General features: G+C 39.5%; 1 protein-coding gene and 1 long non-coding RNA gene across 3 annotated transcripts; both read left to right on the forward strand.

The window, feature by feature from the left end:
* Positions 1-905: 905 nt before the first annotated feature.
* On the forward strand, positions 906-3,018 carry LOC124269698. 2 transcript variants are annotated; one of them, XR_006896581.1, is made up of 3 exons: positions 906-1,233; positions 1,739-2,185; positions 2,906-3,018. It is a non-coding gene; the product is annotated as an uncharacterized LOC124269698 (long non-coding RNA). The 2 variants fall into 2 exon arrangements; XR_006896583.1 differs by lacking the exon at positions 906-1,233 and having other exon boundaries at positions 1,504-1,810; positions 2,063-2,185.
* Positions 3,019-3,282: 264 nt separating this feature from the next.
* Positions 3,283-12,952, forward strand: LOC124269677. The gene is made up of 4 exons (XM_046704715.1): positions 3,283-3,339; positions 4,052-4,092; positions 4,432-4,760; positions 12,824-12,952. The coding sequence occupies exons 2-4, from the start codon at positions 4,077-4,079 to the stop codon at positions 12,950-12,952; spliced, it is 474 nt and encodes a 157-aa protein (XP_046560671.1). The 5' UTR covers positions 3,283-3,339; positions 4,052-4,076.
* The last annotated feature ends 5,092 nt before the right edge of the window (positions 12,953-18,044 follow it).

Consider the following 18,044-nt stretch of genomic DNA (forward strand, 5'->3'; position numbering starts at 1 on the left):
AACTTTGTTGTTATAAGCTGTAGGGGTAATGGGATGTAGGGGTAATGAGAGGATACCCTACTATGACACCCATCAGCATTTGTATAGCACTCAGTCTGATTTTGAGTGTAAGATGCATGCACACGTTACGGCAGATTGTATCTTTAACATACGTCGCTGTGTCACCAAACGGTTAAATGATCATAACGCCAATTTTGTATATCTCTTGATGCTGTGCACCGTTGTCATTTGAAACCCTAATTATTCTATTACGAGATGTACAAGTACATTTCCAATGGCAAAGGTACAGCGGTAAATCTCCTGTTCAGACGAACTGGCCGCTCTTTAGAACGTAAACGTAACTCTCTGCAGTGTTAAACACATGTGCTCATGTGACATTCATGTATTCATCAATTTCCAAACCAGGAAAACAATTACTCAAGAGCGGATGCTGATTGTGGATTGCCCATTACCTCCGTTATCGAGGTGTATTTCACACACAGGTAAGCTGCCATGTGTTTCCGCTTTGGTTTCATAGTGTTACTCCGTACCTGTTTCGTGTGAAGTTTCTTCATTCGGAATACATCAACCAACGCCTGTATACAGTAGACAAGAGTGTACTGGACGTAATGGAAGCATGGACATCAGGATTTACCCGGTTACTCTGTTGTGGCTAGGATGGATTGCTTACACACAAAACAGAAGTGGGTTTGAGTTAATCATTTGAAAATTGCAATCAGTTGCATGTTATAGGCTCGATTGAAATTTTATTTAATCGTTTAAAAACAACAGCCTATACAAGCTGTATGTCCTTGCTAAACTTGATTGGGTAAATAATGAGAAAGTAAGAAAATCACGACCCGTGTGTTTCACTGATTCTCATACTCGTTGTGTCTTGGAATGTTGCAGGTGGTCTTCCTCTAGAACTCACTCAGGTCGAGTCTGGAGATAATGTCACCTTGGTCTGCAGTGCCGCCAACACTACCATCAACCTGTCAATTACAACATGGTTTCGAGATGAAGCTCGAGTTTTGAATATATTGACTACAAACAATGACTGCTTTATTCACCCACCCAACTCTACAGACAATACTGCTGCGTATCGTTATGACCTGTACACATCAAAGGGTGTCAGTGTAAGCTGTACTACCTTCCAGCACAACCTGACACTAACTACAACTGAATACGTTGAAGTTGGGACCGTGTGGAGATGTAAAGATCAAAACTTCAGAAGTAGTAACAACCTTACGCCAGGTGTGACCTCCTGTTCTATTTCATGTACACATGTTCCTTGTTTAAACACACGTATCCTGTTATCCTCACGCATCATTGTATGACTTGTACATAATCCAATACTGATGTATACATCCGTTATTACTTGTATTGATACCATTCCCTTCATTTACACCAGGGGCGGTGGGTTATCCTAGTGGTTAAAGCGTTGGCTCGTCACACCGAAGACCCGGTTCGAATCCCCACATGGGTAAAATGTGTGAAGCCCATTTCTCGTGTCCCCCGCCGTGATATTGCTGGAATATTGCTAAAAGCGGCGTAAAACGAAACTCAGTCAGTCAGTCATTTACACCAAGTTATTCTTAAGTTGTTCGAAAATAAGCTGTTTCTTTCGAAAACGTGGAGATATATATCCGAACATCAATCAAAACAGAACCCCGGAGGCGGTTACCTAAAGTAGAATGTTCATGAGTGTTTCGTGTCAAAGTTACTTTATGTTATTTATGTTTTATTTCGTGTTATTTAGGAACAATCTACGAGTCCGCTTCACCCCTGACTGATCCAGTAACATCAGTCACAAGCGTCCACAGTACTCATGGTAGTCGCGTGCAAGTTAAACTAATGTCTATCTCCTATTTAAGCATTACACATTTTATTGATGCTAGTTACATATGTACACCCATGTCGACGTTAGCCATTTAGCAGTAAGTATCTGACAGTGCTATATGTAGCATTCATCTGACATATCTTACCCACGCGATGTAGTTTTTATGTCTGCAAGATGTCTGAAACGTACTGTGAAGTACAGTTGTTGAAGTATTCAAAATGCAAATGTATGTTTCGTCATCAGATATGAATACAGACTTCTCAGGTTCTGCCTCTGAGTCGACTTCATCACTGACTGATTCACCAACAACGTTGGGAATATCTACATCAAGAAAGACGACTCCAGACACACACAGCAATAACCAAGGTACCACGGCCGGTTAAACTTACGCTTGTCAGCGAGTCACATGTGTATTTGGTGAAGCAATCAATAATCAATGTTATTTTAATATAATTAATCCCCGTTATGAGCTTGCTCCAATTTGTTTGCACATGTATTTGGCAGAGTATAAATACGAAGAATGAGAGATCGATTGTGCATAACGATGTACTAGATACAGTAAATAAGATCAGTATATACGATATTACAACATTACAATGAATATAATAATCAACCTGATGTCACATCGACAATATTTCAGCCATATATATAATACATATGGTCATAGGTCATAGCATAGCTTCTCTATAGACTTAGCATGTCTTTATGGTTTTCTTTAAATGATTGAAACATAAAACTGCTGTTTATGTACATATCAGTATGCATCTGAGCACCGTATATACCGTCAAGCATTCCATACAACTACCAGTAATTATAGTGACGATGGAAACCCTACTGGAGTTCTGAAGTCACCTTGATCCCCAGAGACATGGTCTAGCTTTGACTGACTGCGTTTTGAACAGTTATACATAATATCGCTGCGTATGAATAGATATACAATAAAACCCGTTTAATAATAACATTGTATTTGTGATTTCACATATTTGTTCAAACCTGATTTCGCAACTATAGAAACAGAACTTACTCAATTATACCTTTGCCATTTTCAATGACCGAATTTTGCCCAGTTCTTGTTTTCATTTCAAGATGACATCATATACATCTCGGCTGGTGCAGGAGGTGGCGCCGTCATCCTCACTATCGTCGTTACGTGTGTCTGTTGTGTTAGGAGGAGAAGAAGGAGGAAAGCCAAACAAAGTAACTGAACCTCTTTTATTGACGGACGTTACACGTTACAATCATTTAGCATCATGCGAAGTCATTTCATTATCGCTCTTTAAAATTCATTACAATATAACGGTTATATGACATGTACAGTTTTATGAAGGTCAGCATTATACAACTGTTAATTGGTTATTCAAGCTTTTAATACAGTCGCATTATTATTAAAACATATCTCAGGAAAACTGATATGTCAAGACTGATACAATAAACAAAACTCATGGATGATCAATTCTGTTAACAGCTGTCAACGACGCAGACAATGGTGCCGAGGTACCGGAAACAGCAACAAATGCAACGTAAGTAAAGCGTCAGTCGTCTCACTGTACGTGTGACATGTCAGGTTTTAAATTTCACCACTAATGGCTATATGATCGTTCTTTAGGTAACAACCTCAAGTAAAGAGTATGTTATACCAAATGAAATGTTTCATTCATTGCAGTGGTTTGAAAATGCGAGTTAACACAGCTGGTCAGAAGACAATAGTTAACTCTTCCATTCAGAACTGTTGCGAAACGCTACCTGCCAATGAAACGTTGTTGGGGACATTTATAAATATTAGTGTCTGGCATAATAAGTACAAGTTGCATCTCTTCTTAATGTTTACACTGATTTTCCTTACCCCACAAACGAGTTTTTAGTGGCATAATATAGTGAATTGATCGTCAGCTCTGTATAACTTTGTTGTTTCAACAACCCTGAACAGAGATGATTCACAAGAATCATTATTCCAGAATCCGGAAAGACATAATATTGATTCGGGCTGCTGGTGATGCCCAACGACAATTAAGTTCATGACATACGAAGTCATTCACTTCATCAATTATGTCGCATCTAGTGTTGAAAACTGAAACTCAAAATAGGGAAACTATCACTGGGCTAAATTGTACAATTCACATGTCACATGTAATAATTGGTTATCATTGTATATATTAATATATTCCAGTGTTGAAACCCCGCAACCATCAATAACTTTTGAAAGAAAAATAAATGAAATTGTTGTTCTTTTAGAAACCATAATGTACCCCTAAACAACATGGGACATTTAACAAGTAAGTGTTTACAGTTGTCGTCTCCTGCCCTTTACCACCAATCTGCTGGTATACTCGAGTGGTGATCATGGAGTGTTGCCTGGTCTGGGAGGTTCAGTAATTGCAGTGAGAATATGGCGTGTTAGTTGTATATTCTTACTTAACGGAACACCATGATTATATGTTCAACCGAACATACGAAATAGTAAAAAGAATTATTTGTACCCCATGATACAAATGTATTTGCACGACAATCAGTTAAGACAACAGGGCAGATCCTAATAACAGTGTAGAAATTTTGGACCATAACATAATGTGTTCGAACATTGAATTCAGTAGGGTTATGCCTTTTCTCTTAAGATGTGTACGCGCTGGTACACAGAACCATGGAGGGTGAGCCAGAGCATTCTGCTGTGGAGACCGACGATGAGGCAACAACACAGCAGTCGGTTGGAGACGGTGTTGTCAACGTTGGTGATCCATACGCCGTACCACACAAGGCACCTCAACGCCAACCTGCTGTAGGTGGTGTTGTAAACGCCGATGATCTATACGCCGTACCAGACAAGACTCCTAAACATCATCCTGCTGTAGACGGTGTTGTAAACGTTGCCGATCTGTATGCTGTACCAAACAAGTCCGGAAACACGGAGGAAATATGCAAATTATGTTTGACGTATGGAGTATGGGTACTGTTTCTCGGTGGAATACGGTACTGTTTGACCAGGATTTGTTTGTTATACGCTCAATATAGCTCGGGTTGGTCTTGGTCGGTGACAAGTTTCATTTGGCAACTGAGATGTTGAGTGGCCAGGCTCGGTAACAGGAACGCTGGGTAAGCCTAGTAGTTAAAGCGTTCGCTCGTCACGCCGAAGACCCGGGTTCGATGACCCACACGGGTATAATGTGTGAAGCCCATTTCTTGTGTCCCCCCGAGGTGATATTGCTGGAATATTGCTGACAAGGCAGCGTAAAACCAAACTCACTCTCTCGGTGCCATGGATGATAATGTCGTATACAGATCGCGCAGGTCGATGTTTTGCATGGCAATCACTGGAATGTTTGGTCCATTCTAGATTATTTAAGACCTTCCCGTAAAGCGGGAATGGGTGCCTAAGTGAGGCATTTTAGGAACAAACCTTGACCTGGCTGATTGTGCATCATTATAGCTGAGGTGCGTAAAAAGGTTGTCATAACATTAACCATTGGTCGAGTGTCAGACTCGGCTATCTCTAGGTTGCTATTCCTGACTAACATTTTGTTTGTGCGAAATGTGGTAGAAAGAAAATGGACTGAATGTGTATATATGGTAAAACATATTGGTGTTGCAGATAGTGTAGAAATCAACAGTGAGTATAGTGAAATCTAAATGGACGAAGAGTCACTGTTTTGGAGCAGCCAGTGTGTCGGACACTTAATGAAACCCTCGCTTACCCAAGGGACTGCAAACGGAGGGACTCAGGAATCGTGGGCTTGGTGGATCATAACTGCGCTCCGTCCAGACACGGTCTGTCGACCCTCGGTTCGACCCACTCACTCTACAGTCGGGTTTGAACTGTTTTTCAGCAACCCATGCGTGTCGTAAGAGGCGATTAACGGGATAGGGTGGTAGCGCTCGCTGACTTGGTTGACATATGTCAGCCCGTCGTTACTGCGTAGATGGATGTTCATGATTTTGGTCTCTCAATTGTCCGGTCTTGACTCGATTATTTACAGGCTCTGGAATAATGTTGAGCGCGTCGACAAACAACGAGCAAACACTCATTTACTTAACCCCTAAATATCGTGCCCAATATCCAATCATTGCTGACTGGGGCGTAAGCCATTTTCTTTTGTGGGGCTGTGGGGCTGTGGTGCTGTGGGGCTGTGGAGTAGCCAAGTGGTACCCGAAACTCGGGTTCGATTACCCGCATGTGTAATGCCCATTTCTGGTAGCCCAGGCCGTGATATTGCCGGAATATTGCTAAAAGCTGCGTAGAACTAAACTCACTCACCCTTGTCTGTCTTTGACAAATATGTCAGATCTGTTGTATATATAGATGATAAATATGTCAGATATGTTGTATATATAGATGACAAATATGTCAGATCTGTTGTATATATAGATGACAAATACGTCAGATCTGTTGTATATATAGATGACAAATATGTCAGATCTGTTGTATATATAGTTGACAAATTTATTTTCCCTTTTTCTGGTTTGATCTTTTTTAGAGTAGTCAAACATATATCTTTATATATCGTTGCTTCTGTTTTACGACACTTGTCATATTGGGTGTCTCGTCAGACACATTTTATTAATATTATTCAACACTTATGCTCTTACCAACAAATGCATATTCGTTTTGATGTTATGACTATGAGTATTTCACCAGCCAGTTTGGACAACGACTTTGCACGCTTCCTTCAGGTAACATTGCTTTCAATCGTATCTGGAATGTCAAACTACAGGAAAACTACATATGATTCAATGTTTCGTCATCCAATATAAACAAAGAATATGTTATCAACCAGGAAAATCGCCATAGAATATTTGATCCGAAACAAATGTGGAAGCTGATATAACAGGAAATATATCAATACAGCTGTGTGTGTTCAGTGGAGTTGTTCGCCTCAGTGTGTCTCGGGGAACACAACTCAATTGCTGAATGATATAGAATTCATACATAGTGAATTGTGAATTTCATTTGTAGCATTCATCTGTTATCAGCAAGGCGGTTTGCACTGCTTCCTCGGTACGATTGTGTTTCTGACAGACATTCGAGATATTACACACGATGTGCACAGTTTCTAAGGGAATTATTATAAATGTGATAGCGACAATCTGTATTTCACATTAGCAACACTGCATAACTTTGATCATGTATGTCAACATGTGTTAATGTCAAGATCTCTTCTCAAAGAAGTGTATAAACAGTTAGGATAAAGGTCCCCTCTATGATGTTGTCAAACATCATGTACATAGGTGATACTCTTACAATGTATATATTTTCAATGTAAAATGTACATTTTCCCACTACTGATTTATGAACATTTTTCACAAATAAATTGCAGTTGTGTTTCACTAATCATAAGTGTTTGATGGGAAAAATAAAACAACATGTTCATGTTGTCCCACCTGTAACATCAACGATTACTTTGATGGATATGAGTTCCACTGGCATGGGCCCGGGTTATTGTTATAGTCACGATATGGCTGCAATATTGCCGATGTGACGATGTGCTTGCAATATTGCCGATGTGACGATGTGCGCCGATGTGACGATGTGCCTGCAATATTGCCGATGTGACAATGTGCTTGCAATATTGCCGATGTGACGATGTGCCTGCAATATTGCCGATCTCATCTCACTCACTCACTCCACTGGCATGTAGTAGCACTTCCATATCTGCTTTCAGCAATGAATAAAGTACACCTAAGCTACAAGTGTATGTATTAATTTAATTTGCACAAAATGATACTGATGTAAGAACACTTTAGAGAGTGTGACATCAATTAGGAGTTAAACGGAAGGAATAATATATTTCAGCTCCTCCAACCTTGTTAAAGGTCACATGCAACCAAAAAATCAAAACTAATTAAAACACAGTTATCACTTATTCATGACCTATAATATAAATTGCTGATTATGAAAAACATATAAACAAAATCATAAGCGTACAATCGCAAATCAAAAGTGCAATATTTTGTACTTGTGTTTACTTCCCAAGAAACGAAGCAGCCGGGATACCGAGCCCAGTCAGAGCGGGTGGGTGAGCACTCAAGTGTAACGGCTGGTTCATTTGCATGTGTCCTCACGGCTCATTATGTGTGTATATATAGAGATCTTGGGTTTTGTAAATACATGCTCATTTGTTGTGTATAACATTTTGCAATCAACAGACATCATAACATGTCATGTGTACAAGGTACCACACCTGCCTGTCTGTGTAATTATGTAATGTGACAGAGACAGAACTCGGGCCATAAATCAATGCGGTTTGTTTATGGTGTATAGCCTGATAGGTGTTAAGTTCAAATTCCATGTGGTCAGTGATCGAAGATGTGTATTAAATATTGTCATTAGCAGACAGGCAGGCAGACACATAGGTGTCAATAAAACAGACATTGAGTTTTGTCTGTGACAACGACATATCTATATCACAGTTAGAAATTCTGTCAAGGCTAAATAATGACATTGGTTTTAAGTATCGAACTGAGAAAGTGACTCGGTAAGAAGAACGTTTGGTGAAATAGACAAATGAAATTATATAAACAGTTAAATCGGTAATCTACTGTCATAACATATAAAAAGCTCGCGCATGTGAAATATCAACAAAACATTACAAAAACAGCTCACACCAAAGCCTTCACCGAGTATTCACCGGACATCCCGCTTCCAAGCTGCGCGAACCTATTTCACTGCGCATGTGCTATAAGCGCAGTCTAGCGCAGCGCAGCCCAGCTGTTGAAACCACTTTTCACAAAATTAGTGAATCGTTTGAACTCCGATTTCACGCGGGTTTTTTTCATGGCGTTACTTTTCAACTTTATAAGTTGAATTTACATTTTTGATGATTTGTTTCGGTAAGTCCATACCGAAAGGTATCAGAATCTGCAAAGTTGTGTCTTACATTGCATGTGACCTTTAAAGAAATTGTGTCGTCAATGTCCATTCCATTTGTACATATAATATGTAGACACTGATACAATAATTTTATAGGATAACATCTGTATAGGATAACATCTGTCTGACTTGCCAGCAAGAGTCTGGAACTGACAGGACACGATAAATGTTTGAAGAACAAATTGAGATGACACCTTACTTCGAAGTTATATCACGAACTGAATCCTCCTCCATCAGGGTCATGCACCTAGACGTTAAGTGCCATGGAGTATGAATATTAGCTTGTTGTAGAAATATGTTATTGTGTTCTCCCCTTGTGAGTTCCATGTGTTTTCAAAGCATACTGGTCAAGTGAGTAAAGCTGGGACTACGAAGAAGAGACAACTCTGTTCTGTTTTATTCATGTGTGGGACAGAGAGGGGTACCTCGATACATCCAAGGTATTGCAACTGTTGACCATCAGCAAACTCTACTTGAAGATCCGGGTTAGAATATTGACCTTCAGTAACCCATGCATGTCGTAAGGTGCGACGAACGAGACCAGGGGGTCAGACATCGGTTCCCAATTGCGCAGATCGATGCTCATGCTGTTGATGACTGGTCTGTCTGGTCCAGACTCGATTATTTACAGGCCGCTGCCATATAGCTGGAATATTGCTGAGCGCGGCCTTAACCTAAACTCACTCACTAACTACTTGAAGGATAGATTACATTTGCTCTACTGGTACCATCCTCGATAATCTCCAGGGTATATGTAAATTTATTGCAAGTTTCTCTTGTAGACCTTTTGGGCGGTGGGGTAGCCTAGTGGTTAAAGCGTTGGCTTGTCACGCCGAAGACCCGGGTTCGAATCCCCACATGGGTACAATGGGTGAAGCCAATTTCTGGTGTCCCCCCGCCTTGATGTTGCTGGAATATTGCTAAAAGCGGTGTAAAACCAAACTCAGTCAGTCAGTCAGTATTGTAGACCTTTGGCGGCTTGTGCATTTATATTTTATCAACATATTCTTTGTATGTAAGAGAGAGACATACATAAACAAATTCTTTCTTTTATATAATTTAGGAGATATAATTTTACAAATTGACAATGACATACTGTAATTTACTTACATTCTTTATAATCTATACGATATTAGCGTTTTTTCCGATACATTTCTAGTGTATACTGAATATTTCAAGGAAAGTACTATTAAGCTAGTCTGTGACTAACATAGAGCACATTCATAGCTTGGCACTTTGTTTCATCTAGATTTAATGCAAAAAAACATACGTTATCATACGAACATACATATAAAAATTGCATAATACAGATTCCTTGTATAGACATAAAACAAAGAGTCATGTGATAGGGCGTCATCAAATTTCCCGAACAGAACGTTCGGCACCTCAACTGTTCAATATATAGGCTGATCATTTGTTATCTGTGACCAATCGTATCACAGAGGAAGGGACAGGTGATGGGCCGTGGGCGAAATTTCTGAAGATCACGTTTGGTCACTCAGCAGCTGGATAGAGATTGATTATTGGCTATGCCGTTGACAGTCGATATGCTGGGTTTCGGCTTCATCAACGCAAGCTATCATGTAATAGTTCGTGTATTGCAAACAACCATAATCGTAACGATCTATGAAATATACACATAAGGCAAATAGGAGAAGATAGATCTCAGAGATCGAAAACACATTTTAGTGTTTTTCGATAAGTAAAACAAAGTGATTGAAATCCAACCATTGAGTAGAGATAGTATTTATTTTCATCTACATTTTACACACACAACTAGTACATAAAACATAATGGTTTGCTGTACATGTAAATATAATCTTCACCTTGATACGAACGAATTTCCTAATTAAAGTACACGTATTATAGAATTAAAAAAGTGACACGATACTGAATTATTACAATGTATAAACTTGCAGTTTAATCCCCCCAAATATTTATGAAGATGGGCGTGCCTATATTTATATTGAATGTAAACGAGGTTCATAAGATTACAGACGTGCATGTATGCATTAGCATTACAAAGGGGGGCGTGACTCCATAAAGCAGGTTGTCCAATGATATAACATCGCATCTGTTTATTTTACACTTGTCACGAGACAAACCTTTCAACAAGGGCGTAACTACATATGCATTCTACCGGAGGCTGTTATTTCAAGGTCGAAAGAGGTGTTCAATTATCTCATTACTGTAATCTGATTGAATGATTATACGCATGTGTATCGATACCGTAACTGATATACTATCGTGCTTTTATTGACGATGGATTAATAGAGACTGAGTTCATTGATACACGTGATAATTACAGCGGATCAGATAATTACATAGATCAAATACAAAAGTTTTAAAACAATGCTCATGTAAATTGCATAAAAACCGACAATTCAAATAAACATGAAACTTTCAACAGCTTCAAAAAAAATGCTTGCAATACCTATGTATGGTTTACATGTAATAACTTAAGATAATACTTTTTGAATTACCAACTTACTGTGTTTTGTAACAAACGTAGTAAATGATGACATTGTTGTAATAACACTGACATGTATATATATTCAATGCAAAGACGCGAGTTATCACTTTATATTCCATTAGGTAACATTATCAACTTTAGATTATGAAAAATATATAGTTATAATTTAGAAAGCTTTAAATTAGTAACTTATGTCTAATCTATTCGAGCTTGGATATATAATTATTTGTGTTTACGATTCGTTATAAAACATGACAACGCAATAATACCTAGAAAATAATTCAAACTATTCTATTGTGTTTGAATTTTTTTGTATGTCCTTGAAATTTCGCATATTGTTTCCTATTTTTTAGGCAGTTGAAGAAAATATAATCTTCAATAACCTTTAAACCATTACATCTAATTCAATCAATGTGCGTAAGAAGCATTTTAGTATCCGCTCCCAATGAAGAGTGCCAGACACACAAAACATCTCATAATCCCCTTTCTCGCCGACTTGTGTTCATTTGCCAAACGCTGTATAAGCCTACGATAATGATTAGCAATTGCTATCAAAACACTTTAAATACTTCTTCTGATTAACACTTAAGATAGCAACTCTCGTACGAAAAGATAATATTTTATCAGTACTACTAAATTGGTTGAAATAATAGCTACAGTGCGATTTTAAAAAGTAGGACACACATGTGCATCTCTCGCTCAATAAAAGGTGCTTTCTCACATGCGCGGCTCTCGCTGTGAGAAGATAATAAATGTGTCGCATATGTGCGGCTCTCGGCTTTCATGAGTTAATGATAGTTATTATGGGTCACAATATTTAAAGTTTTGAGTGTGGGTTGCGGCTCACATCTTGCATCATTTATGTTCAATGGCAATATTATTTTTTAGCGGTACACCTTTTGAGATAGCGCTCCAAAGTTGCCTCCCTTGGCTTTTTCGTTTTGTTTTGTCATGCCGCATGTTCAACATGATTCGTGAATGTTCTGAGTGGATAAAGAATGTTCTAGACACTGTCAGTATATATAAAGGCTGATTGTTGGGTTGACACATACGGAATTACACGGGACTTTTCATATCACTGGAGTTGTGTACATCTTTCTGCCGTCACCTGCTTACCGTCGTCGTCTCTCTGTCAACATCGTCAAGACCGATTGTCTACTGACTTAGGAAGCTACCTTGAATTAGAATATCTGCTCTCACTGTAAATGACAAGACTCTGGTGATTTAATATCTCATATTTGTGACCCATTACTTTAGATTTGTGACTCAATTGCATTGTACTAAATATCTGTATTGTCATTCATTGTAGCTTGCTCATTGTTTGCTCAATATATTATTGAATATTTTAGACTTGTCTGTGTTATATTTTGCTGGTTCAAAGGGGACTCTTAAACCTTTTTCTCAGGGCAATTATTAACCGTAACAAGGGTATAGTGGAGGGCGATCGTAACGTATACCCTGGAGATTATCGAGGATGTACTGGTACATGTAGGTCGGATATGTGATGCTGGTGGAAGGCTTGGCCGATAGTGGACACAAGGGCTCCCGTGTCAAGTAAGACTTGTGCACACACTCGATCTCCGTTCACAACTTCCTCAACTTCACTGGCACTCCAAACTTATCTTTTATGCACTTGCTCATCAGTAGTTTGAACTCATACATAGTTCCCTAGGCTGTGAGGAAAATGCCTCTGATCAACAGGAAGAAGATGCGTGACCCAGCTGCCTACTGCAACTTGGATGTCATCAGAAGCCTTATCCTGAGTTTTGATGGCAACGTGGAACATGTTTCAGTCCCATAGGACCTATTCTTGACGTTATCACCTCGCCAGAGAGGATTCGACCTTATTGGTTTACCATTATGCTGAGGTCTCTTGGAAGACCGTGTAGTTGCAACCTGGATTTTTGATACATGGTCTGTATCTGCCTGGCTGTAGTGGGGGTCCTCATTTGAATTAGAACTACGTCCTCCAACGCCATTCCCTTGTGGTCCTACCTTGGTTCCCCTCGAGAGTAGTTGCTAGCATATCCCATCACTCAATAATGAAACCAGATTATATACTCAGCAAAACTTGACCCTGAAAAATTTCGACATTTTTCTTTGTCTGTATTAATGCATTTACAAGTATATTAAACAGTAGTATGCAGTGTGAATGCTTTAATTTCGGGAAACTTTAAGTTCATGTTCAAACGTTGACATTGTAGTCTACAAAGATGAAAAACACGAAACACACTTGTGAAAAGCAAATTTAAGAGGGGAATTTGGTGAATGTTTGCTTACACTGAACACGCACATGGTGTGTGATCTTGAAAAACACACTAAACTTTTGTTTTTAATCTTTGTTTGGAAATGCCACGCCTTTCAAATTCAAAACGTAAACGTGCTGCGGAGAAGTGGGATGATGGTCAGTCTGTTGTCGCTGTTGCAAGAGCCACAATCTATCATCTTTGGATGAGAGTGCATCAAACCGGAACTCTTGCCGACATGCGTGACGTAATTGAAGGAAGATCAAACAACACGATTACGTCATCTTTGGAGCAGATTTGTTACTGCAACTTCTACAAGTAGGGAGATGTCTGGTGGAAAGGTAATGGCACAAATTGTCAGACATCGCTTGTGTGCTGCTGAAACGAAGACCCCTAGACTGACCAATTTTAAAGCCTCTTCAATCAAAGACAGTGGAATTTGGTTGTCTTCGACCGCCCCCGTGGTTAGAGCGTCCGCTCGGAGAGCGGAAGGTCATGGCCGCATCGTACCAAAAGACGGTGAAATATGGTAGTTGCTGATCCCTGCCTGGCCCTCGGCATTAATGGGTATTACAAGGACTGATCGGCTCGGAGTCAGTATAATAAGTGGGGTATTCATACTTAACTGCGGCATGGTATCTAGGTGAGGTAGCACTATAAAACCAGCTTAAGCCTGGGCTAGCACAGGCAACCACATGTGGCAGGGACATACTTTGTATGTCTGAGTGTTAGGATTAGTTTGCGCCAGGTAGCTTTTAAGTATTGTAAATAATCATTAATTCTCTATCTTTATTTCAGCATCCAATAGGCGCTGATATATGCAATGTAAATATGCATTTTAATATATTGCTTTGTTTCAACTCACTACAGTGACTGAAATGAAATAGTTAATAATTCATGTATTTTAAATAAGTTTCTTGATTTCAGCTCATATCAGCGCTGAAAAAGTTCATATAGTTAATCGCTTAGTTTTAGTAGTACAACCAATAGTGTCGACCCAACCGTGACAACACGTTACGATTGGTCCATTCAAACCAGCATGCTTTTTCTATGCCTGAACACCTCGCACCCTGACACAACTGACAAAACTTGTGTGAGAGACAGACGAACATAGGCGTCAACTTAATTTTCATCAGCACACATTATTCCATCGTCTGCTATGGCAGCCAGGCATAAACACGGGCCCCTGTGCCATACATAGGGGTTTATCGTGTACGTTGAAAATCTCCATCCACTTGGAAATAAACAGAACTTACAACCCTGCATTCACTTTGCGTGTCGTCATTGTGACGACAATGAGCACGTCCTCATATGAGTGAGATATTCTTAAGTGCGACGTTAAACCCCATTTCACCTAAACTCACCTCGGGTGGCTTCAGCAACGAATCTCGACTACCAACGGCAGGGCCTGAGTGTACAGACCAGCTAAGTGAACGTCAAGTCTGAATTCCGTGAGTCCGTGAAGTGGACGGATTTGACGTCTTCCTCGGGGTGTGTTTAAAAACGTTTCAAGATCCATGAGGAGACGTTGTGCAGCTTTAAGAGACACTAGTGGAGGCCACAAACCTTACTGAATGCCTCAATCGAATTGTTCTCCACGCTGTGAACTTAAATAAGTAAATAATAATAATAATTATAAATATGCATGATAAATATGCGGACCTCACCTTTCAAATGTCTCGCTTGCATCCCAAGCACGCTGTTGTCAGGCTCCCCATTGTTCTCGGTGCCTTTGGTTGGTAACTCCTGATCTCTTGGTGCAGATCAGGAGAGTGCCAGGGTTCACCACCGGGAGCACATCCCTTCTGACACTCTGGGTAATGCAGAAGGCTGCAGTGATGGGGAGCCTTCGTATTCTCCGGAAAGTTCTTGGTGGGTTCGACTAGGCAGTGTTTCCTGGGTGAAGTCCCATTCGCTGTCTGAGCTGCGTGTAGAGGGGCAAGGGCCCTGAGCTGATGATGAGCCTTACCAACCTGACTGTGCCAGGATCACCCGAACCCTCTCTACTGCATTTTCATCTTAATCTGTAAACCATAATAATAATAATTGTTATGTGCATTTATACCGCGATGGATTCCATACAAAAGTGTATGCTCCATTGGCAGCTGGGTCGACAGTGTTGGCGTCCATAACTAAAATTGCGGAGGGTACCACCATGAACGCTATTGTTGTTAAAGACTTTCAGGGAGAATTGTTTTTTGTTTTCCTTTGATGTCGAAATGTTCAGCGCACAACATACAACTAAAATTGCTTTCTTAAACGTGATTATAAAAACCTACTCCAAAAAATCCCGAGTGTCAAGTTTTTCAGTTTTGCTCAGTATATATTGACATATGAATAAGTAAATCTATGACAATGAACAGCTCACAAGTGTCTGATAATGTACAGGCTACCCTTTCGCGTGGGTCTACTGAACATAGAGATCACCAATCACTGTATCTGCGGGGCAAATATAGAATAACCTGGACGAATGTATTCTTTGATAATCGCATCTGTAGGTGAGTGTGACGGTGCGTGGATTGCTGTAGCCTATTCAGCTCATACACCACTGAAAGTCTACCTTCAAACAGTAACGAATGGTAATAGTTGACACGTATATCTAAAAAGAGGGTTTATGTTTTCTCATTCTGTTCTCTTGGTTTTCTTGGGGTTACTATCTGCAATATAGTGTTGTGATTGTCTGTTTTCATTAAAAAGCATTGTTCCACACCTACACATTCCCATCCCTAAAATTAGTTTCTTCGTTCAAACGCAGAGCACATTCAACATCATGGCAGTGTCATCAAGAGCATGTCTGTTGTATACCGGTTAATTGGGGACTAATTTTGAATTTCTAATGAGGTCCATTGTTTTGAGTCTATTTTTAGATGATGAGTCATTGTATCAGGTTATATTTAGACCATGAGTCATATCAACACCTGATGTTTCTATTTTTAGAAGAGTCTATTTTTAGACCATAAATTATGTTTCTATTTTTAGACTCAGGTGGGTAATATAAGGTCCACCAAACACTTCCCATGTCATTCTCTGCTCAGTCTCTGAAGTCACTACACCTAGTGACTACACATTGTGGATATACTTCATACCAGCGCATTTCTCTGTTATCTCAAAGCGAGCGCCCACTATCGCAGTATCAATTACCCACCCCCTCCTTCTCCCCCCACACACTAACCTCGCCACCTAGCCAATGTGTAATGTGACACCTCCTCAAGCTGATAATCTTAGGTCTGACGTGAAATGAAATTACACGGGTACAGTTTACAGGTTTTATGAAACATTTGTTAAATGCGACATAGATTAGCGTTCATTTACCGTCTGACTAAATATAACTATAACTATAACTATTGAAAATGTGAAATTCAAATGTATACAACGTCCTACCTTCAGTCCTTACATTGTAACAAGGAATACATCGTAACACAGATTAAGATTTTCATCATCATCAGATTGAACCAGTGTTGGGGATAAAGACTATTCTAGTGTACATGAAGTCAAGTTACCTCTGTTCATCATATCCATATGAATGACAGCAGGCAATAACACATCCATAGGTACCAATTCATGATGTTTTGTTGGGTATGACAAGACACTCATTCATGTGGAGACAACAGATTGATTCACACTGTTCTCCAACTATGAAAAAGACATTTGCCCACCCATGACTCCGATGTAAACACAAAATACATATAACAAACATTTTCCTATGACAGTACTCAACCATGCATGCACAAGCGTAAAACTAGGTCAAAAATAAAATGTTGAAACTCATAGCAAAATCACACACAGCATGCTTCTCACCAAAATATCCCATGTAGAACGAATCACCATGAACCTACTTTAAAATCCCACATAACCATATGAATAAACACAGCCCGATACACACACAGAATACAACCTATAGAAAGTTGATTACACATTACTCCCATATGCCATGGATCTTTAAATCCCAACACAATAAACACAGTCCAATCATAGTCAAAACCTTTTCCTAGGTTCATCGTTTTTCTAAACTATAGCTTGCATAAAACCAAATTTAGTGTGTAGGTGTACTCGCATAGTCAACATGCAGTTGTGTACTCACAATACTTTGACAGTCGTCAACAACGTTATTCACACAATAAGTTCATATGCAAAAATACTCACAAATTAGAATATAGAATGATCCATCACATAAATTCCACACACTGTGCTGTTTTAAACAGTCATGAAACCGCCAGAATACCTAAACACGCACAGCACAACGTACTGGCTGCACATGGCGGTGAACAAAGAGCATTAAAGCTTGGTGCCAACAGCCCCGACCTAAAACCGGTTCTGTCAAACCGGATCGCAAACGGTTCTATCAAACCGGTTCGCAAACGGTTCTGACTCAAAATGGCTACATGTCCAAAACGGCTACATGTCCAAAACGCTTATATATACACATATATTTATATACCGTAGATGCCAGTTTTTCGGTGTGTTATAAAACACTGAGTGTTGAAGTTGATCATTAATAGGTGAATGTCCATGTCAGATATTTCCTGGATTAAGTGCATGCAAACTGAAGCCAACAAGGAAACTATTGACGTAGGATTTGACAACCTTTCATTTATATTAATTTGTTGTATATGAATTAAGGAAGGTTTTAGCTACGCTTATTTTCAT

Source organism: Haliotis rubra, unplaced genomic scaffold (genome assembly GCF_003918875.1).
Source record: "Haliotis rubra isolate DU_JTF1 unplaced genomic scaffold, ASM391887v1 Scf1016, whole genome shotgun sequence".
Taxonomy (NCBI): domain Eukaryota; kingdom Metazoa; phylum Mollusca; class Gastropoda; order Lepetellida; family Haliotidae; genus Haliotis; species Haliotis rubra.

What these genes read in the sequence shown, in the direction of transcription:
- LOC124269677 (XM_046704715.1), top strand. An exon ending in GTTTGACGTATGGAGTATGG is followed by an intron (nt 4,761 to 12,823) that starts GTACTGTTTCTC and finishes ATAGTTCCCTAG; the next exon opens with GCTGTGAGGAAAATGCCTCT.